At 34.9% G+C, this 23,292-nt stretch overlaps 1 protein-coding gene across 2 annotated transcripts in view; it reads right to left on the bottom strand.

The window, feature by feature from the left end:
• Positions 1-23,292, bottom strand: part of LOC137813718 (ankyrin) — a 35,597-nt gene that overhangs the window by 7,996 nt on the left and 4,309 nt on the right. Inside the window, exon 1 of one of the 2 annotated variants that reach the window (XM_068616124.1) lies at positions 488-1,015. The exons of the other annotated variant lie outside the window; for it this stretch is intronic. Coding sequence (XP_068472225.1) covers positions 488-787 — 300 coding nt within the window. The 5' untranslated portion in view covers positions 788-1,015. Of the gene's footprint in view, positions 1-487; positions 1,016-23,292 lie in introns of those variants that run through there. 2 annotated transcript variants of the gene reach the window in all.

The following is a 23,292-nucleotide window of genomic DNA, read 5'->3' as shown; positions in this document are numbered from 1 at the left end:
CGAAAAAAGTAGTTAGTAATTAGAATAACATAGGGAAAGATGTTTGGTTTTTTATTTTTGAACTCGAAAATCAATTTTGTGTAAGTTGAAACAATAAGACATCCCCAATAACAACGTCACTCTCAGTAATCAATCTCTAAGTTAAAATTAACGGTTGAATGAAAACAGCCGTTCGCAGCTTCTGTACTCAAATTAAACAGTTCAAAACCAACGAGACTGAATCTTTTTGTCCTAAACATTTAGGACAACGAGCGATTATTCGAAACATTGAAGAAAATGACAACAGTTCAAAATTAACGAATCTGCACGTTTTTTCTTCAAAAATTAGGAGTGTCTAAAGCTTTAAAAAATCGAAGAACAGAATAATAATAGAAGCACTCGGAATCAGACAAGAGCAGAAAAAGAAAATCGATAAAACAGTTGAAACAGAAAGACAGATGAGAAAACAGGATCTCAGAGCGCGCGGAATGAGCGTAATGTTCATTACCAGTAACTTCCTGACGAGGTCGGTCTTGGCAGCGTGGACAGCGAGGAAGAGCGGCGTGACGTCCGAGACGAATTCCTGGAAGTCGAGGCGGACTTGGCTGGGGGATTCCGGGAGGAGGAGGAGGTTGGTGACGGAGGTCTTCAACGTGACGGCGCCGGCGAAGTTGACGTCGACGGAGGGATCGGCGATGTAGTGAAAGGCGAGGGGGAGATCGCCAGAGTGCGAGGCATGGAGGAGACGCTGCGACACTTCGGCCTCGTAGTCCAGTGGGAACACCTGCTTGGCGGAGAATACCGTCATTACACGGCGGCGAAGTTGGAGGTTCCGAGTTTCAACTTGGGTAGTTAAGGTGAAAAAGAGGAGTGTGCGTTACGCCTGAAATTCTCTCTCTCTCTCTCTCTCTCAAACCGCGAGACTCGAGTGAAGTAAGTTGAAAGTAACGAGCGCTAAGAGGGAACTCAGAAACCAGGGATACACGTCTAAAGTAAAAGCAACTAGGCAGCATACTCTCTTCTTTGAAGAGGAATTACAATGATATATATTGTCAAATAATTGGTTTGATTATCAATATTATTTCCTTCTAGGAAAGATATTATATTGTCTCTTTAAGTAGTAAATATGTATTTTAATAACTTGGTTAATTTGTAATCATTTTCTTTATGCTATCTTTACACTTATTTTTAACGTAATTTAAATTTTTTATTATTTTATTTTATACTAAAATATTTAATCTTTCTTTAGTGTCACAAGATTGAGAGTCGATATACTCACTCAATGTATCGCACATCTTGGCGTATCACAATCCTAACAATAAATAAAAATAAAAATAATAATAATAATAATATTAAATACTTAGATTGAGAGGGAAAGATAATCACTGAAGTAGAGATTGCACATAGATGTTGGAATTGGAATAATCTTGTGAATCTTTTTTATTATTATTATTTATAAATGCAATGTTTTATTCAAGATTCATGTTCCTATTTTAGCCAAATCAAGTCGATTCCTCGCGTAAGGTTATTTAAGGTTGTCCATTTTTTCCCTTTTCTCATCCTACCCCTCTTACTTGTTTTCCAAGGCTCCTTCACCTATAAATTGGAGGCCTACCCATTGTATTTTAGATGTTGAATTTGAAGAGAAAAGTTACTCTGCACAAATTGTGTGAGGTGTTAGTGAGGCTTATGTCCTCTTAGCATTTAGGTCTCATCTTGAGTGTTTGAGAGCTCTCTAGTGGCGACCATAAATACTTATCTTGGAGGAAAACCACACTCCAAGTGGCGTGATTCACCTCTTTTCTATTTAGGCGTGGCAAAGCGGGCCAGCCCGCCCCGCGCTTGGCCCGCAAAAATGCGGGTCGGGTTGGCCCGCCCTGCAAAATTATTGCGGGCTAGAATTCTCAATCTGCCCCGCATAAGAGCTGGCCCGCGGGTTTGCGTGCCAGCCCGCATTCTTTTTTTTTAAAATAAAATAAAATAAAATATATTTTTTTTTATATTTTGTTCTTAAAAAATTGTCAAATTAAATCTATATATTTGTTACTATCAAACCTAAATTCTTTTTCTTCCTTTTCAAACATAGTCAAACATCAAAACATTAAACATTTAAGATAAATATCAAATATCACTATTCTTCCACTTCCAAAACATTAAAAATACCTAATTCCAAAACATTAAACATAAACATAAACATTAATTCAAAAACATTAAACATAAACATTATCGACGCGATTGTGTAGTGTTTCTTTCTTTGAAATTTTGTGAAAACTTAATTGCGTTGTCTTGCCACTGCTAAGTGTCAATTTTTTTTTTCTTGCGGGTTAGCGAGTCAGCCCGCCCCGCCCCGCTGTTGGCCCGCGCGGGTTGCGGGCTAATGCGGGGCGAGCTAATGCGGGTTAGCGGGTTGAAAAGGTCAGTCCGCCCCACGTTTTTTACCAGCGGACCGACCCGCATGGCCCGCCCCACTTTGCCATCCCTACTTCTATCACATAAGCTTTTCATTTCCTTCATCTCTTCCATTCTTTACATTATTCCATTAATCTTTGTGTTCTTATGTTCTTGTTTTCATCCTTAGTCAATTTGGTTTTCATTATGTTCTTGTTTTTCCTCCCATGCTCTTTTACATTTCACCCTTCATCATCAATCACCATATTCTTGTATTTTTCCTTTGCCCTTTAGAAGTGAACATTCACACTTACTTAACCACTTGGTTAAGTTCGTGTCCAGTGGGGATCTTCTTTAGGTTCTCACCTCATAATTGCTAAAAAATTCTCAATCTAAGTAAAGTGTCACATCTAAAATGAAGCAATCTAAAATCAACTCAGATCAAAGTCTTAGTAAGTTTTTGTGACTCTTCAAACGTGTTTTTTTTTGTCTTGTTTAAAGTTTTGTCTTCATATTGATTAAACTTGGTTTAGATTTCTTTCTTTAACCTTTACTTTATTGTCTTCAAAATTTTATTAAGTTTTGTGGAGTCTTCTTTTTTTAGTGAGTGTTAAAAGTTTTGACCTATTTCACTTGAAGTTTTCTTGCAAGTGTGAACTCTTGGAAATTTGGAACCTTTCTTTTGAGTGAACTTAACTCTTTTTCATCCTTTTCTCAAACAAGCCAAGTGATACACGTGAGAGAGTGACTTAATTGTGTTTTGAAACTAATTGTTTGATTTTGTTTATGCACAATTATGGCTAATTTGTCATCGGGAGAATCTTCCAAACCACCTTCTCCTCAAAGACTACACCTTACGGAGGAGCTTAAAGAGATCAAGAGGGGCTTGGTTCAAAAGAAGAGGACATAGGGCAATTGATGGAAAGGATGCAAAGGCTTGAAGACACACAAGAAAGGCAAAACTAGGAAAAGAGGTGGGAGCCTAGAAGAGCTACAAGGTACAACATGCACTATGGAAGTCAAGATGAGGAAGAAGAAGAATGGAGAGTGCAGAACTATGAAGCTAGCGCCATCATCATCACGAACCAAAGACGTCCATTCCTAGTGTTAAATTACCTAGTTTTAATGGGGATAGTGAGCCAAATTTGTACCTAGGATGGGAAGCTAAAGTAGATCTAATTTTTAATGTATATAGGACAAAGAGTTAAGTTAGCTTCCCTATTGTTTGAGGATTATGCCATGCAATGGTGGCATCAACTTGTAATGGATATTGGGTAAACTAGAAGTCAGTCGTAGTATCTTAGAACGATTTAAAGTTATGTATGCCCGCGCGGTTTGTTCCTCCTCATTACAGGAAGGAAGTTTTGTTAAAGCTTCAATGGCTTCATCAAGGATCTAATAGTGTGGACGAGTATTTTAAAGATTTAGAAACCACTTTGACTAAAATTAACATGCTTAAAAATGAATAGTCAAAGATTACTAGGTTTGTAAGTGGTTTAAGGCAAGAAATACAAGACATTGTAGAATTATATGAGTATACTTCATTTGAAAAGTTGGTTCACCTAGCCATCAAGGTGGAATCACAAGTTTTAAAGAAAACTTCTTTAAAAAATACCCATAATGATGGCTTCTATAAATCTTCTTGGAAGGAAAAAATCAAAAATTCAAACTAAAACTTTTCCTTCCAATTTTTCAAAGGGAACCACCTCACAAAATAGAGTTTCTAAAGATAAACCTTCTACTTCTAAATCACTCACCAAAATCTCAAGTAGAAAGTGTTTTAAATGTCTAGGTTTTGGGCACATAGCTATCAATTGTCCTATAAAAAGAAATATGATGGTAAAAGAGGGGTTATACTGAGTGATCATAGTTTCTAAAGATAAACCTTCTACTTCTAAATCACTCACCAAAATCTCAAGTAGAAAGTGTTTTAAATGTCTAGGTTTTGGGCACATAGCTATCAATTGTCCTATAAAAAGAAATATAATGGTAAAAGAGGGGTTATACTGAGTGATCATAGTTCTCAATCCTCTAGGTCTAGCTCTCATACCTCTTCAAAATACCCAAGTGAGGAATAATACGACTTACCATGTGAAGGTGATTTGTTAGTGGCAAGGCGCATGCTAGGGCAACTTCGAAAACCTTTTGATGAAAGTCAAAAGGAAAATATTTTTCACACCCATTGCCTTATCAATGACAATTTATGTTCCTTGATTGTTGATGGGGGTAGTTATACAAATGTGGCAAGTATAAGAGTGGTGGAGAAACTTTGATTACCCACCATCTCTCATACAATGCCCTACAAATTACAATGGCTTAGTGAAGAGGGAGAATTGATTGTTAATAAACAAGTCCTCATAGTGATGTGAGTTGATTTTTAGATGTTTTCATTTATGGTGACACTTTTACTTAAGATTGAGATTTTTAACAATTAATGGTGAGGACCTAAGGAAGATTTCCATTAGACACGAAATTAACCAAGTGGTTAAGTAAGTATGAAGGTGCATTTCACATAGGCAAAAATGAAAAACAAGATATGTTGAGAATGAGATGCAATTGCGGAATTGAAAAAAATGGCACAAGGTAACATCAATGGTGGTCATGGCCTCCCAAATGATGCATCATACTCATGATTATGAGTGAAACCCAAGAGCAACAAAGAAGAGAAACAAAGAGACAAAAACATAAATGAAATGGAGAAATGGAATGAGAAAGCTTATGATGGTGGGTGAGAAATGTCACGCCACTTGGAGGGTGATGTGCTCCAAGATGAGTGTGTTGGCCGCCACTTGAGAACTTCCCAAATCACTTAAGATAAGACCTCAAACCTAAGAGAACATAAGCCTCACTAAGAGCTCACACAATTTGTGCAGAGTTTCTTTACTTCATTCAAATTCAACTTGTAAAATACAATGGGTAGGCCTCTTATTTATAGATGAAGGAGCCTTGGAAAACAAGCAAGAGGGGTAGGATGGGAAAAGGGAAAAAATGGGCAGCCTTAGAGTTTGACTAAGTCAAACTCACACCCTAGGCTTGTCCTTCTAGAAAATAGGTCAAAATTCCTTCCTAAAGGACTAGGAACAAGCTAAAATGTTAACTACACCCTCTATTATGCTAAAGGCACCTTATTCTAGCCCATCTTTGCTATTTGGACCCCTAAAGAGAGTCAAAATTATTTACAACATATTTGTATCTTATAAGAAGACCAAAAGGAAATATAGTTGGTGTGATGGTTTATGCTCAGCTCCTTTGGTGAGGTCCATGTGATCCTTGGTAGGGTTATGAATTGTTTGTTGAGATGATTCTTCATCATGTGCTTTGTCTTTTGCTTCCTTGGTCATCTTCATAGCTACTTGGGTTGTATCACATAACCTTCTCCATTGGAAAATATCAAGATGAGGTGTTATGTGATGTGATTTTATTGAACATCAAATTGATTTTATTCTTGTAGCTTCTTTACCAAATAGACTTGCATATAGAACCAATTCAAATGAGACCAAGGAGATTCCAAAACAAGTCGAGGGTTTATTAGAAAAGGGTTAGGTCCAAGACAACATGAGTCCTTGTGCTATACCTGTCATTCTTATCTCTAAAAAGGATGTGAATTAGAGAATGTGTACAGATTGTCACGCCATAAACAAAATCACCATTAAGTACAAACATCTCATCCCTAGATTAGATGACTTGTTAGATGAGTTGCATGGGTTTAAAGTATTTACAAAAATTGATCTTAAAAGCAGGTATAATCAAATTAGAACTAAACCTGAAGATGAATGGAAAACCGCTTTCAAGACCAAGTTTGGATTGTATGAGTGGTTAGTCATGCCCTTTGGCTTAAACAATGCTTTGAGTACCTTTATACGACTTATGAATCATGTATTAAGACCTTTTTATGGGCAAGTTTGTAGTAGTCTACTTTGATGATATCCTCATATACAACTTGAACATAAAAGACCATAAAGTGCAAGTAAGGAAAGTACTAGAAACCCTTAGAAAATATTTGTTGTATGTTAATCCTGAAAAATGTGTCTTTTCCATAGACCATGTTGAATTCTTAGGGTTTGTAGTAAGCTCTAAATGAGTACTTGTAGATGAACAAAAGGTAGCCGTAATTAGGAATTAGCCCACACCCACAAATATTAGTGAAGTAAAAAGTTTTCATGGGTTAGCTAGTTTCTATAGAAGATTTGTGAGATAAAGTGTGATGCCTCTAATATAGGCATTAGGGTTGTCCTCCTTCAAAAGGACCACCCTATAGCTTATTTTAGTGAGAAATTAAAAGGAAGACACCTCAACTACTCTACTTATGACAAAGAGCTTTATGCTCTTGTTAGGGCTTTGCAAAACTAGCAACACTATCTATTTCTCGAAGAGTTTGTGATACACAATGATCATGAATCTCTAAAATATTTAAAAAGCCAAAGCAAACTTAATAAGAAACCACTGAGGAACACCATTAAGCAATCAAACCTAGATCACTTACAACACAACCAAGAAAGTGACATTGATCCCCTCGAGACACACACTTCTCTTGGCCAACACACCAACACTAAGAATGTTAATCTTTATCCCCTCAAGAACACACAACACTTCTCAGCAAACACACAAAGATTCTTGTTCAACAAATACAAGGATTACACTTGCTACAAAAGCAAATCTGAAATCAATACAAGCAGAAATCCTATCTCACACACTTTGATCAATCTCAATCTCTAAGCAATCTCAACTCTTTGAAAAACTCAAAAACTTGTGTTAATTGTTATTTCTCAAATATGTTTTTTTGAATATATTCAAAGATTTTGTTTGTTATCAAATCTTAACAAACTTATTTATTGCATTTAAAAGATTGATCAAAGCATTAAAGACAAGAGCGTAATTAGTTAAAACATTTAAAGCTCAGTCAAAAACAAAAACCATTTTTCTGTTATGGTACCGAAACAAACAATCGGTTGTTTCCTCGAATCAATCGGTTGTTTTGGTTTTAACAGCTCAACCATTTGAAAAACAGTTTTCAATCTTTTCTAAAAACACCTAAGTATAAAACAATCGGTTGTTTCTGTTCAACCAAGTGGTGTTCAATGTTTTGAAGAATCCAAATCCTTTGAAGGATGATGAAGCCTCTGCTTTGCTTGTTGATCTTGTGCTGGTTTTAGCCTTGTTCTGGGGTAGTTCAATGTTGTAATCAACACTTAGATTAAATCTCAAAGCAATTAGCATCTCAATTTTAACAAAGCAAAATGTTTTTAAAACTAAGTTGAAACAACCGATTGTTTTGTCGAAACAACCGATTGTTTACACTTAGGTGTTTTGTGAAAGTTTGAAAACTATTTTTGAATGGTGAATTTTGTTAAGTAACAAAACAACCGATTGATTCGAGGAAACAATCGATTGTTTGTTTTGAAACCATAACAGAAAAACTGTTTTCTTTGACTGAGCTTTAAATGCTAAACTGAATACGCTCCAGTCATTAAATGCTTTGACCAATCTATTTTAAATGCAATTAAGAGTTTGTTAAGATTTGATAACAAACTATATTCTTAGATATATTCTGAAAAACTGTTTTTGATATATTAAGAATCTTGAAACAAAGTTTTTCATCTAAGAGTTTTTCAAAGAGTTCTGAGATTGCAAAAGAGTTGAGAGATTGATCAAGGTGCTGAATAGGGATTCTACTTGTATTGATTTCAGATTTCCATCTGTAACAAGTGTAATCTTTGTAAACTGCTGAACAATTCGTTTGTGTGTGTTGCTGAGATTGGCTGTGTGTTCTTGAGGTGTTCAAGATCAGCAATCTTAGTGTTGGCCAAGGAGAGTGTGTTTCTTGAGTTGTTCAAGGTCATTCTCTTGGTTGTGGTGTAAGTGATCAAGGTGTGATTTCTTAGTGGATATCCTTAGGGTTTCTGAGAAGACTGGATGTAGCTCTAGTTTGGAGTGAACCAGTATAAACAACTGTGTACAATCTTTCTATCCCTAACTCTTTAATTTCAGTTTGTTTGTTGTTTGCTGGTATAAACAACCAATTGTTTCGAAGAAACAACCGATTGTTTTTTTTTGGTATTACAGTTTTGCTTGCTGTTTTGGCTAACTGAATTGTTGAATCAATTGGTTTCTGAAATAAGTTCATTCTAGCTTTGAAAAGTTTGAGAAAACCTCTTTAAACAATTCACCCCGCCTCTAGTTTAAAGCCATCTTTTCTAATAGTTTCGACAAAACAATCGGTTGTTTTTCACTTAGTTTGAAAAACACTTTTCTTTTAAAAATATTGAGAATGCCTATGCTTTGGATTCGATCAAGGGTGAATTACAAAACTCAATCTACCCCAGATCATATCTAAGACAGCTTAGCAACAGCAAGCACAACCCTTCAACATCCTTCAAAGGGTTTTGGATTCTTCAAAGCTTGAACACCACTTGGTTCAACAATCTCCCCTTATTTGATGAAGACAAATCCCTGGTGCTTGTGTTTGACTTGATTGAATCTGAAGCAGTACCTGCAAAAATAACATATCTACCATCTAATGCTTCTTACAACAGCAGGTTAGTTTTTCACATATTTAAAACATAAAACCTGAGAAACAATCAGTTGTTTTCTCGAAACAATCGGTTGTTTCTATCAGTAGCAGCAAAAACCAGTTTTATATCAGAGATTAAACAGATTCAGATTAGGATACACATGACCAAATAATTCTCCCCCTATTTGTCTTCACAAATAGACTTTAACATGTAATTAAAACAAATTTAAGAGAGATTATTAAGATCAAGGATACCTAACTCATTTCTTAGAAAGAAGAACATTTCCTTTGGTAGTGGTTTAGTGAAGATGTTCGCTAACTGTAGTTTGGTCTCCACAAACTTCACTTCACAGTTCCCATTGTTTACATGATCCCTAATGAAATGATGTCTTATCTCAGTATGTTTGGTCCTTGAGTGCTGAATTTGATTTTTTGTAAGATTGATGGCACTTGTGTTATCACACATGAAAGGGACTTTGCTGATCTTTAATCCAAAGTCTGCAAGTTGTTGTTTGAGCCATAGAATTTGTGCACAGCAGCTTCCAGCAGCTATATACTCAGCCTCAGCAGTAGAGAGAGCAACACATGCTTGCTTTTTGTTATGCCATGAGATTAGGCTTGAGCCAAGAAGGTGGCAAGTGCCACTTGTGCTCTTCCTATCTAGCTTGCAACCTGCAAAGACAGAATCTGAATAACCAATTAAATGAATTGGAGAGTGAGAAAGATACCATAACCCAACAGTTGATGTTCCTTTTAGATATTTCAGAATTCTTTTTGCAGCTTTGAAGTGTGACTCTTAAGGATTTGCTTGATATCTAGCACAAAGGCACACGACAAACATGATGTCCGACCTACTAGCTATTAGATATAGCAACGAGCCAATCAATCCTCTGTATTTGGTTTGATCTACACTCTTTCCAACAGAATCAACATCCATATAGCAGCTTGATGGAATTGGAGTGCTTGCTTCTTTACAGCTTTCCATTTCAAATTTCTTGAGAATCTCCTTGCAATACTTTGATTGACATAGAAAGATCCCATCCTTTGTTTTCTTAACCTGCAATCCAAGAAAGAAAGACAATTTTCCCATCATAGACATTTCAAACTCACCTTTCATTGCATCCACAAATTCTTCACACAACCTATCTTGTGTAACACCAAAGATGATGTCATCAACATAGATTTGTACAAGAATTATTTCTGAATTTGACTTTTTGATGAAGAGAGTCTTGTCTATCATTCCCCTTTCATAACCATGTGATAGCAGAAAGTTGCTAAGCCTCTCATACCACTGCCTTGGAGCTTGCTTCAGTCCATACAAAGCTTTCTTCAACTTGAAGACATGGTTGGATGCTTATGATCTTCAAAACCCGGTGGTTGATCCACATACACTTCCTAATTGATGTAGCCATTCAAGAAGGAACTCTTGACATCCATTTGGAAGAGTTTGAAACCACTCATACAAGCAAAAGCCAGTTGCAGCCTCACAGCCTCCAACCTAGCAACACGGGCAAAGGTTTCACCATAATCTATGCCCTCCTCTTGATTGTAGCCTTTGGCAACTAGCCTTGCTTTGTTCCTTGTGATCACACCATCTTCATCTAACTTGTTTCTGAATACCCACTTCGAACCTATAATGTTCATCTCATATGTTCTAAGGACAAGAAACCATACCTCATTCCTTGCAAACTGATTCAGCTCTTCATGCATAGCTTCAACCCACTTCTCATCCTTGAGAGCGTCATCAATTGACTTTGGTTCAATTTGTGAGACGAAAGTTGTGTGCCTGCAGAAGTTTGAGATGGAGCTTCGTGTGGAGACACCTTCCTTTATCTGCCCTAGGATGTTTACCACTAACAGATCTCTAGGAATCCTCCACTCTTTAGGCAACTCACTCTGTTGCAGAATTTCAATCGGTTGTTTCTGCGAATCAACCGATTGTTTTTCTGCACAGATTTCCAGTTTCTCCAAACTGATGCTCTATTCATCCTCTTCAGCTCTGGTCTTCGGGATTTGGATGTTTCTGTGATCTAACTCATCAAAGACAACGTGAACTGATTCTTCTACAGTCATCAACCTCTTATTGTAGATTCTATATGCATGACTTGTGAGAGAATACCCTATGAAGATGCCAAGATCCACTTTCTCATCAAACTTCCCCAAGTTTTCCTTTCCATTATTGAGAACGAAACAATTGCAGCCAAAAACTCTGAGATGGTTGATGTTAGGATTGTTGAAGATGGTTGCTGCCCCTTCAAGATTGTGTTTGATGAAGACTTATATGTAGTGTTTGATGAAGACTTTTATGTACTTTTCATGTATTTTTGCTTTGCTTTAAGTGTGTCTTAGTTAGTGCTTAGAGGTTGTCTAAGAGTGGGCTTTTTGCTGGGTAACTCACCTCATAACCACTGGCCATGTGATAAGAACAAGCATAAGTTTTCTTAAACTGTTTTTCACATGTTTTACACAAAAACACGTTTACTGCATAAAAATAAATCTGTTCTTTTCTAAATAAACAGATTCTTTTTTTCACTGATGCCTTGGCTAAAGTCTTGTAAAAATTAGATTTTGTGCATCAGGTATTTTGACTAAGTCTTCTTCTTTTCAAAACGACTGAGTTTCAAATAGTTAAACTTTCTCTGTTTTCGTTTTGAAAAATAAATCTGTTCATCTGTAAATGAATAGATTCTTTTTGTCTCTGGTGCCATGTCAAGCTTAAACGATTTTCAGTTTTATCTCAGCACCAGAATGGTTGACTAAGTCTCCTCACTTAACAAATTCTCTAACTGCTTTTGAAAATAAATCTGTTCATTTTATTTTCAATATGTTCATTTTATAACAGCTTTAACTGTTTTTCGAAAATCTGTTATAAGTTGGTTTTCTATAAAATGCAAACTTGTTTTCTGAGTTTAACAACAATTCAACCGATTCATACATTTGCAAAAACAAGTTTTGACAGCAGAGAATTAAGTGTTTACAAAGGATTAGCATTTGTTCTTCAAAGATTTCAAAAATCACAAAGTGCTTGTTCTTGGTTTGGTTCCAAAAGCTTGGTGTGAGGTGCAGCTACTGTTCTAGCAATCTTGCCTACTGGTTTAAGGCAGATCTGTGTATCCTCAATCAGGTGTAGTCGTTTCACATCTCTATCTTGTAATAGTTTGGTTGAACACTCTTCTTGATAGGTGTTCTTGAAGAGTGGGTGTGTGTGTATGCTGAAATAAGTTTTTTTCAGCAAGAGTATCTAAGTTCTTGTAGGTTTCAAGAACAGTGGGAATTGTACTTGGTTGTACTGTGTGTTAGTGATTTCCACCTGTTGTTGGTGAAGACTGGATGTAGCTCAGTTGAGTGAACCAGTATAATTGCTTGTGTTCATTCTCTCCCTCTCTCTGCAATTTCGTTTCTGCATAATTGATAAACCAGCAAAAAAATAAATCTGTTCAATTGAAAATAAATCTGTTCTTTCTGGGCATTGTGCATACTGTTCTTGATTTCTGAAAAAGGTGTTTGAATCTGATAAGAACATATATAATCTGCTAAAAACCATTGGAACAGATTGACTGTGATAGGCTGCTCAAGAAACTGTAAATGCTATTAATTGAACCTTAAACAAATTGCTTAAAGTTGAAGCTTGCTGTTCTGTGATTCATTGTTCTTAATTTCTGGAAAATTGCTTGACATCAAGAAGAACACTCATAGTCTGTTAAAAGCCACTGGAACAGCTTGTTTGCAAAGGTCACTCAATTAATTAGCATGTTATCAATTGAACCTTAATCACTTGCTTGAAATTGAAGCTTGTTGTTTTGTGTTTCACTGTTTTTCAAATCTGATATTTGTGTGTGTGCTGCTGGAAATTCTCACTGCATAATCTTGTGATTAACCTTGCTGAATTAAAAGCTTTTCAAACAAAAACAGTGCTGAAATAAATCTGTTCATTTTCGCATAAATCGATTTATTTTCTGTAAAACTGTGTTAAACACAGTTTCTGCGAGAAAGTTTTAAAAGGTCAATTCACCCCCCCTCTTGAACTTTGGCACTATTAAACCCAACAATGATTTCTTCTATTGAAGAGTTCATATGGAGTTTTCTTCAAAATGGGCCTAATAAGCACTCTATTCATCGCATAACATAAGGTGCTCACTGCATCCGCCCAAAAGTACTTAGGAAGAGATGATTCACTAAGCATTGTCCTTGCTAGCTCTTCAAGAGACTTGTTCTTCCTCTCTACCACATCATTCTGCTGTGGAGTTCTTAGAGCAGAGAAGTTGTGCAGAATCCCCATCTTCTCACAGAACTTGCTGAACTTCTCATTTTGGAATTCTCCTCCATGATCACTTCTAATAGAGCCTATGTTGCAGTTCTTTGTATTTTGTAACCTTCTTGCTAGCTTCTTGAATGCAGAAAAGGCATCACTCTTTGATTCCAATAAGAGAGTCCAAGTGAACCTAGAAAAGTCATCAACAATAACAAGAGCATAATAATTTCCACCAAGACTCATAGTTCTTGAGGGTCCAAAGAGATCCATGTGAAGAAGTTCAAGGGGTTTTAAAGAAGAAACAACATTTTTTATTTTAAAAGAACTTTTCACTTGTTTCCCTTTTTGGCACGCTTCACAAATGTGATCCCTCTCAAACTTGAGCTTTAGTAGCCCAATCACGAGATCTCTTGAAATTAGCTTGTTCAAGTGATTCATGTGAATATGAGCAATTCTTCTATGCCAAAGCCAAGATTCATCTTGCTTGGATAGAAGACATCCAATTGAACATGGTGAAGAGATATCTAGAAGATACACATTATTTACTCTCTTACCTACCAACATTACCTCTTTTGTGTTGGGTAGACAGATTTCACATGTGTTTGACTTGAACATCACTTGATATCCCTTGTCACATAGTTGGCTAATGCTCAGCAGATTGTGCTTTAGACCTTCTACATAGAGCACATCATGGATGACCAAGATGTCTTTATCTCCTATGGATCCTCTCCCAAGAATCCTTCCTTTATTGTTGTCCCCATAGGTGACATGCCCTTCTTGCTTAAAGGAGATGCTCAGGAACTTTGATTTGTCCCCTGTCATGTGCTTGGAGCATCCAATGTCCAAGTACCATTGTTGCTTTCTCTCCTCCAAGATTTCCTACAAAAGATATTTTCAAGTACAAAGATTTGGTCCCCTTATGAATGTGGGTCCATTTTGTTTACATTCATCAATTGAATCTTTATTGCACTTAGGAATCCACTTCATAAAGCCTCTAAGAACAACATATTTTCTGATTTTACAGAACCTTACAGAATGACCTCTTTTCATGCAGTAGAAGCAAGTAACAATCGGTTGTTTCGATGGTCCAATCGGTTGTTTTTCTAGCATTTTTGAAAAAGATTTTGAAAATCTATCTTGTTTGTTTTGTGGATTAAAACTCAATCCAGCTTTTCCAAAAACACAGTTTTGAGATGCTAAGACACTCTCAAAGTTGGATTGACCTTTAGAAAGCTTATCCACTGTTTTAACAAGATAGTGAACCTTATTTTCAAGATTTTCGCAATTTTCACAAACAAGAGTATTAGACTTGCAAGAGGAGTTTCTGTAAATGATTTCAAGGTTTTCAAAATCTGTTTTTGAATTTTCTAATTCCTCTTCCAGTGATCTTACTCTGTTTTCAAGCCAGCTATTATTTTCTTTTAACCGATTGTTCAAGAGGGCGAATCGGTTGGCTTCTTCATGCGTTTCTTGAAAGGCTTGAAGTAATTGACCACAATTTTCAGAGTTTGAGGAATTAGATGAACTTACACTACTTGAGTCATCCTCCTTTCTGGCCATGAAGCAGAGGTTGAGGCTTTTCTTGTTTGCTTTCTTTTCCTTCTTGCTTGACTTTTTTACTTTGCCTCCTTTGATTCATTGTTTCCGTGAGCAACCTTGAGTGTGTCCCACATCTCTTTGGCAGTTTTGCATTTTGATATCCTGAAAAACTCATTAGTATCTAGTGCATAAGCTATTATGTTTTGAGCAGTACAATCAAGCTTGGCCATTTTACATTCATCATTGGTCCATTGAGATAAAGGTTTTGCAATGAAAGAACCATTCTTTTTAAACTTTGGAATGTACGGACCATTCTCAATTGAATCCCAAATTCCTTGATCAATAGATTCCACAAAGATTTTCATTTTGGCTTCCCAATATTTGTAATTCAATCCACAGAATAAAGGTGGTTTGTAGATTGAAGCACCTTCCTCAAAAGATTGTTTTCCAGCCATAGAATTTTATTTTTTTGGATCAACTTGAATAACTTTCAAGAACCAAGCTCTTGATGCCAATTGTTAGAATATATGGCTTTAAACTAGAAGGGGGTGAATTGTTTAAAGAGGGTTTTCGAAAACTTTTAAGTCAAGAATGAAATTTCTTCGAGAATCAACTGATAAAGAAATTCAGTTTGCCAAATCACAAAGCAAAAAAGTAACTGCACCAGAAAAACAATCGGTTGTTTCGCAGAAACATTCGGTTGTTTATACTAGTTTGCAGATATTAAAACTGAATTTAAAGAGTTTAAGGATAGAGAGAATGCACACAGATGTTTATACTGGTTCACTCTAAACCCAGAGCTACATCTAGTCTTCTCAGAAACCACTGAGGAACACCACTAAGCAATCAAACCTAGATTACTTACAACACAACCAAGAAAGTGACCTTGATCCCCTCAAGACACACACTTCTCTTGGCCAACACACCAACACTAAGAATGTTGATCTTGATCCCCTCAAGAACACACAACACTTCTCAGCAAACACACAAAGATTCTTGTTCAACAAATACAAGGATTACACTTGTTACAGAAGCAAATCTGAAATCAATACAAGCAGAAATCCTATCTCACACACTTTGATCAATCTCAATCTCTAAGCAATCTCAACTCTTTGAAAAACTCAAAAACTTGTGTTAATTGTTATTTCTCAAATCTATTTTTTCTGAATATATTCAAAGATTTTGTTTGTTATCAAATCTTAACAAACTTATTTATTGCATTTAAAAGATTGGTCAAAGCATTAAAGACAGAAGCGTAATTAGTTAAAACATTTAAAGCTCAGTAAAAAACAAAAACCATTTTTCTGTTATGGTACCAAAACAAACAATCGGTTGTTTCCTCGAATCAATTGGTTGTTTTGGTTTTAACAGCTCAACCATTTGGAAAACAGTTTTCAATCTTTTCTAAAAACACCTAAGTATAAAACAATCGGTTGTTTCGACAAAACAATCGGTTTTTTTTCACTTAGTTTGAAAAACACTTTTCTTTTAAAAAGATTGAGAATGCCTATGCTTTGGATTCGATCAAGGGTGAATTACAAAACTCAATATACCCCAGATCCTATCTAAGACAACTCAGCAACAGCAAGCACAACCCTTCAACATCCTTCAAAGGGTTTTGGATTCTTCAAAGCTTGAATACCACTTGGTTCAACAATATAGTATTTGACAGATACTTTCTTGAGTCACTTTTGGAATACGTTTGGGGCAAACTTGGCACTAAGCTGATGTTTTCTACTACTTGTCATCCCCAAACAGACGAACAGACATAAGTGGTCAATAGAACTTTGTCATAGATGTTGAGATGCCTTATATCCAGGAATCTGAGGGTGGGGGAAGACTTACTTCCTCGTATTGAGATTGCTTATAACAGAGTAGTTAATTCTACTTTTTCTCACACCCCTTTTAAGGTTGTGTATGGGTTCAATCCCCTTACACCTCTTGACCTACTTCCTATTCTTGTGCTTGAACAAATGTTGTATAAAGATGGTTTTGAAAAAACAACATTTATTAAAAAATTGCACCAACATGTCAAGCGACAAATAGAAAGGAAGGTAGGCAAGTATGTTCAACATGCAAATAAGGGGTGTAAAGAAATTATATTTGAACCTGAGGATTGTTAGAATTGAAGACCTTCAACAAGAGGGGGTGAATTGTTTTTAAACGTTTTTCGCAAAAATTGAAGGTATGAAGAAAGTCAAAGAAGAATCACAGCCAAAGGAATGAGAGAACACAAGTTATAAAACAATTTTAGTTGAATACCATAAATTCAACCGGTTGTTTCTGCGATTCAACCGGTTGTTTTTATCAGCAGTGAATTAAAACAACTAAAACAGATATAAAAGAGTTTAGGGAGAGAAAGAATCACACAAACAATTTTATATTGGTTCACTCTTACACCAAGAGCTACATCCAGTTCCCAGAAACCTCTGGGTATCCACTAAGTAATAAAAAACCATATTACAAACACACAACCACCAAAGAAGTGATCTTGATCCCCTTAAGAACACACACTTCCTTTGGCACACCACAAATTAGAACACCCTCTGACTCTTTGAACACCAGTACTTACAGAATTACAAATGAAGAAAGAAATAGGATTGATCACACCTGGTACAAATCAAATCAAGGTACACAACAAGTCTTACTTCACTCTTAAAAAAAATTCAAAGCCTTAAGCAATCTTGGAGAAAACTTGATTTCACAAACTGATCTTGTAAGTGTTAATGATAGGAGCGTAAAATAGAACATTTATACTCCAATAAGCAGTTGAAAACATTTATTGTAAAAGCCAAATCTGTTCCAAATCATTTAAAGCAGATTTAACTAACTTAACAAAATTATGTTAAGAAAATTAAAAAAAACAATCGATTGTTTTGTCGAAATAACCGATTGAATTGGTTTGACAGCAAAGTCAGCCAAATTCAAACCAGTTGAAACCAGTTTCAAAAATCCTAAGTATGAAACAACCAATTGAAACTATAAAACAATTGGTTGGTTTTCTGCTTCTTTATAAAACAATCTTTTCAAAAGGATTTGAATTAAACCAACTTTGGATTTTAACTAATAGTGAATTAACAAATTCAAACTACCCCATAACTCACACAACTAAGCTATAATCAACCTTCAAGTAATCCATGGAGATTTGGAGTCATCAAAGCTCTTGTTCAACAAGGAATGGGTATGGTTTGACTTAAGAAAGGATCATTTTCCTACTCAAAGTCAATCTAAACTCCTTCCTCGTGGTGATGGTCCCTTCCAGATCGTTAAAAGGACCAACGATAATGCTTATGAGTTAAATCTGTCTAATACATATTCAGGGAATAATTCTTTTAATAAAAGCGATCTAACTCCTTTCTCTACAGGTGTTTCAAATTCGTGGACGAATTCTCTCCAACCTGAGGAGCATGATGAAACCTTGACTGATAGAGCATCTATTAAGACAACCCAACCTTTTAGAAGGATGACCAGGAGTATGACACAGGACTCAAGGCTAGGCCAAAATCATTTCATAGCCAGTGACTCAGCCTATTATGCCTCAGAGGATTACCAGAAGTAGAGCACAAATTATTGAACCTAAGCACCAACTATTTTCCCAACTTTGTATTTCGGTAGAATAGGATTTAACTAACATAAATTAAAGCCCACATTTAAACCTAGCTTCTAGAAAGAGCTCCCCATGTGTGTTTCCCAAGTCACTTTCCCCATGTGCTCTCCTACGTCCACACAACACCTTAGGCTATAAATAGAGTGTTTTGCTCTTTTGTAAAACACATTAGATTTTAAGTAAAGAAACTCTGTTCAAGTGATTTTTTGAGTGAATATTTCCTCTGAGTTTTATCATGGCAAAGAATGTTGCAAGTGACGATTCCCTTCCTCACTCATCTTGGAGTTCTCCTCCCCCAAGTGGCGTGATTCCTCCCATCTTTCCATCTCCATGGATGTTTCAACCGCATAAGAACCCTTTTTTCTTATCTCTTTCAATTCTTTTCCATTTTTCCGTCAATTTTCTCTCAATTCTTATGTTTAATTCCATGTTCCATTATTCCTTATGTGTGTCTTTTCTTTTTACTATTTGAAGAGAACCTTCACACTTAACCACTTGGTTATGTTCATGTCCAGTGGAAATCCTTACTAAGTTATCACCTTATCTTGCTAATAAAAAATCCTAATCCAAGTGAAATCTATAAAAACATGTGTAATTGCAAATCAACTCACATCATCTACCCAATAAGGAAGTTCAAAAAATAAACTCTTCTTTTGCTCCGCGCCTCCAATTCCAGCCCCGCCCTGCCTTGTTGCTCCTTGTCCAGCCGTCCAAGACTCGCCAACACGTTAAGCGGCTTCTCTGCCTCCGCGCGCCAACCCTTCACCACCGCACGTCGGCAACACCTTCCGCACCGCTAGCACCTCCACCACATGTTGTCACCACGGACTTGGCTCCAAAGGGTTAGTATTTTTAGGGTTTAGAGTTTTAAATTTTTAAATAAACATTTGAATGTATGTGTTGATTAGTTAATAGTTTAAGGAGTGCTAAGATTGAGGAGAAGAATGATAGATTTAGGTTTTAGGGTTCCATATATAACACTTTAGAATGACATTAAACTTTTTCATATAGTTATAGAACTTTTTGTACACTTTCATATTTAAATTATGATATTACGTGCATTATTCTTTTGGGAATTTGATATGTTCTGGATATTCTGGGAATTTGATATTTTATGCAGGATTAAAGACATTATATAATAAGAAATGCACTTATAACGACGGTTGGAACCGTCTTCAAAAGCCCTCTATAGGTACTTATAACGACGATTCCATACTAGAATCGTCGTTATAAGTGTATTTTTTATTTTATTTTTTTAATTTTGCACGTTAATGTGAGTTTATAACGATAATTTTAGAACCGTCGTTATAAATAGTTGATTTATAACGACATCCACAAGAACGATGGTTCGTGAACCGTCTTTATGTGACATTTTTAACCGTTATTAATGAGTTATTTTATACTAGTGGAAGTATGTTCAAACCAAGATGATTAATACATCATTTCAAGAGACTAATATCATATATAACAATAATCTATACTTATAAGTATTGTACTATTAATATTAAAGTTAATAAAGAACAACTATTTAAACAAAATGTTACAGGGAATGTACATGTTTTCTATATAATGCAAAACTAATCATCACGTATTGTCACCATCTAAAGAAAAAGAAGCAGCAGAATAAGAATAAGAATTCTGAAAAAGAAAGATAGAGTAAAACTAGCAAAATTGTGTCTTTAATATAATAATAGTTTAAACTGAAATAGGTTAAAATTTAGTTTGTGATACAAATAGATTCAGATTCAGTTCGCTAGACAATATCACTTTTAAATATAATTGATTTAATTTATAAAAATGGGAAATAATATTATTTTTATAACATATATATGTATTAAATTACTATATCTAAAAATTACTTAAATTTTAAAATTATTCTTAATTTTTATTTCGCTAAGTTGGACCATGATATGAGTTAATTTGATAATTGCACACATTTTTAGAGATTTCACTTGGATTAAGAATTAGATTAACATTTATGGTGATAACTTCGTGAGGATTGTCACTGGACAGAAACTTAACCAAATGGTTAAGTGTGAAAGTTCTCTTCAAAGAGCAAAGAAAAAAAAACTCACACAAAAGAAAATATGCAAGCGGGAAAATAAGAACTCAAAATAGAGTATAATTGGCAAAAATGGAAGACGTGAAACTAGAGAAGAAGAAATGAAAACTTAGATGGTTGGAGTAGTTTATGGAGGTGGAGGAATGGAGGAGGTCGCACCACTTTGAGAAGAGGACTTATAAGATAAGTGATAAATAGAGTTGTCACTTGAGGCATCTTGCCAAAATAAGACTCAAAATTTTAGACACTCAGAAAATCACTCACACAGAGTTTCTTTACTAAAAATATGTTGTTAATTACAAGAAGCGAGACCACCTTATTATAGCATGAGGTGCCACAAGCTTAGTGTGTGGAAGGAAATTCAAAATTCAAATTAAATATGTTTAGGCTCCTAATTTTGTGCCACTACAACTGAGGGTCATGCTTTTCACATTTAAGCATGTGCTTAATGTGTGACCACATGTGCTCCTCTAGCTAGGGTTAAGCCCGAGCTAGGTTATTTTTTTTGGCCATTATGAGCCCAATTTATTGCATTTAATCATTTCTTATAAAAGACTAAAAGAAAGAACAATTTTGGTCCATGTTAAAGTGTTCTTCTCTTGAGGATCCTCTGAGGAATAATGGGATGTGTCTGGCCAAGCCCTGAGTCCCGTGTCATGTTCCTGGTCATCCTCCTAGAATGTTGGACTGACTTAGTAGGTCCTTTATCAATCAGGTTTCATCATATCAAAATGATTGATTAATTGGATATAAGATAAATTGAACTAGATTTTACAACTTTCATTTAATTTACACATTCATAGAGTCACCATAGTTTAAATGTGAGTTAAATGTGAGCTTGCATGATAGTGTAAAAGTGATTCTTTAAAATCTAGAGAAATAAGTGGTATCCACATGTGTTGGGTTTTTAAATAACGAGACATCTATGACAATATTTGGTATAATATTAATGTTCTTTGTATCCACACATTAATATTAAAATACTAATATTAAACCATAGGTTATCTGCATTCTTATACAATGAGACAAATATAAATTTACCATGCAGTGCAACTTTTTCAATAACAAATAAGGAAAAACATTTATTTACAATTACAAAGAGAAAGGTGAATGGCGTAATAAACTTGAAAATCATAAATAATAATTTGAAGTGACCATAGTTTGCTTCCTTGACATGGAGAGAGAAGAAGAGAGGAGAATAGAAAATATGATAAAAGAGACAAAGAAGGAGCTAAAGAAGCCAAAGCACAATAATAGGATGAAAGAGTTGTTCATGATGAGACAAGAGAATTTCCTAATCTAAAAGATTTAACCAAGAAAGAACTTAAGGGGTTGTTGGCTTTGATTGACATGAGTATGAAGACAATTAGGGAACTAAAATAAGAAAAAAATAAGAAAAGTAGGAAAAATGAAATAAATTAAAAAGGAAAATAAAATATCTAGACCTATAATATTAAAAAATTGAATCAGTTTTTCCACCTAAGAAAAGAAAAGGATAAAATAAATTGAATATGAATGGTCTGTCATTGAGATGATAAATAAACTTGTAGATATATAAATATTGTTTGAATTGATATTTACATATATCCAATTTAGATTTGTTATAAAGATAGGAATAAGTACATATGTATCTATCTCATCCTATTTTAAATTGGTAACATTCATAGTTTATATGCTATTCGTGGTATTTCAGGTGGTGAAGATGAAACTCTGAATGGAGAGGATCTGAAGCGATGCTAATACATCCTTGAGAGAGGGTACAACTCAATGCCTATAAATCTTCCAAGAACACTTTTTCACAAGGCCATGAAGGCAAGGAAAGAGCTTGGAGAGATTTTAGCTCAAATAATCTCATCATCATGGAGGAATGGAGGAAGATGAGGCAAGAAGACAATGCAAGCTTTCTACTATAAGAAAATCATTAAATAAAACTAATTTTAGAGATCAAAATAATTAATTACTATTTGACTAAATTAGAAATCATTTTAAAAAATAAAAAAATTATTAGTATCTAAAGTAGTTTCTATTATTAATAAAAATTTATAAAATGGTTTTTAAATTGATATCTAATGGTTTTAGCCACTTAATACTTTATATTCTAAATTAGTCTTTATTAGTCTTTTAAAGATTACTTTAAAATATGAAATATTAGTAGCTAACACTTAGGAGCTAATTTAGATACCAATTTATAAATTATTTTAATTAATAATAAAAATCACTTTAGATATGACACTACAAGAAAAAATGGTTTTAACGAGGGTTTATTTTTACATTATCCAAGGTTAAAACCTCCATTAAGTCATTTACCCAGGGTTGTAGTTTCCCCCGCTAAACCATCTTTGGGGAATGTGTTCCCCAGGATTTTCTTAAACCTGAGGAAAAGCCTTTCAAAACTCTTGTTAAATATCATGGGTTTAAGAACCTTCGAAAATACTATGGGTTTCAAAACCTCCGTAAAATACCATAGGTTTCAAAACCTCCGTAAAATATCACAGGTTTTAGAACCTCCGTAAAATACCATGGGTTTCAAAACCTCCATAAAATACCATGGGTTTCAAAACCTCCATAAAATACCATGGGTTTCAAAACCCCCGTAAAATACCATAGGTTTCAAAACCTCCATAAAATGTTTTAGAACCTCCTTAAAAAATACCATAGGTTTCAAAATTATGAAATTTGTTTTCTTTTTTATTCATTTACCATTTAGGCATTCATGTGTTTTTTAAACCACAATTATTTACATCTATTGTATTTATTTATCTATGTTTATTAAAGTATTTTTTTTTCAATAAATAAAAGAAATAAATGGGACCAAGCTTTATCTTCAACAATATCTTAAGATGAAGATTAAGCAGAGATAAATTAGTGTTTAGCAAGCACTAAGTAAATGACTTTTCTATGTAAATTAGTACAATAGATAGTTATAATTGTTATAACATTTACAACTTTTAATT

Source organism: Phaseolus vulgaris, chromosome 1 (genome assembly GCF_051622355.1).
Source record: "Phaseolus vulgaris cultivar YP4 chromosome 1, ASM5162235v1, whole genome shotgun sequence".
Lineage (NCBI taxonomy): Eukaryota > Viridiplantae > Streptophyta > Magnoliopsida > Fabales > Fabaceae > Phaseolus > Phaseolus vulgaris.
Note: the sequence above shows the minus strand (reverse complement) of the source record. Positions and strands in the feature narration are given on the sequence as shown.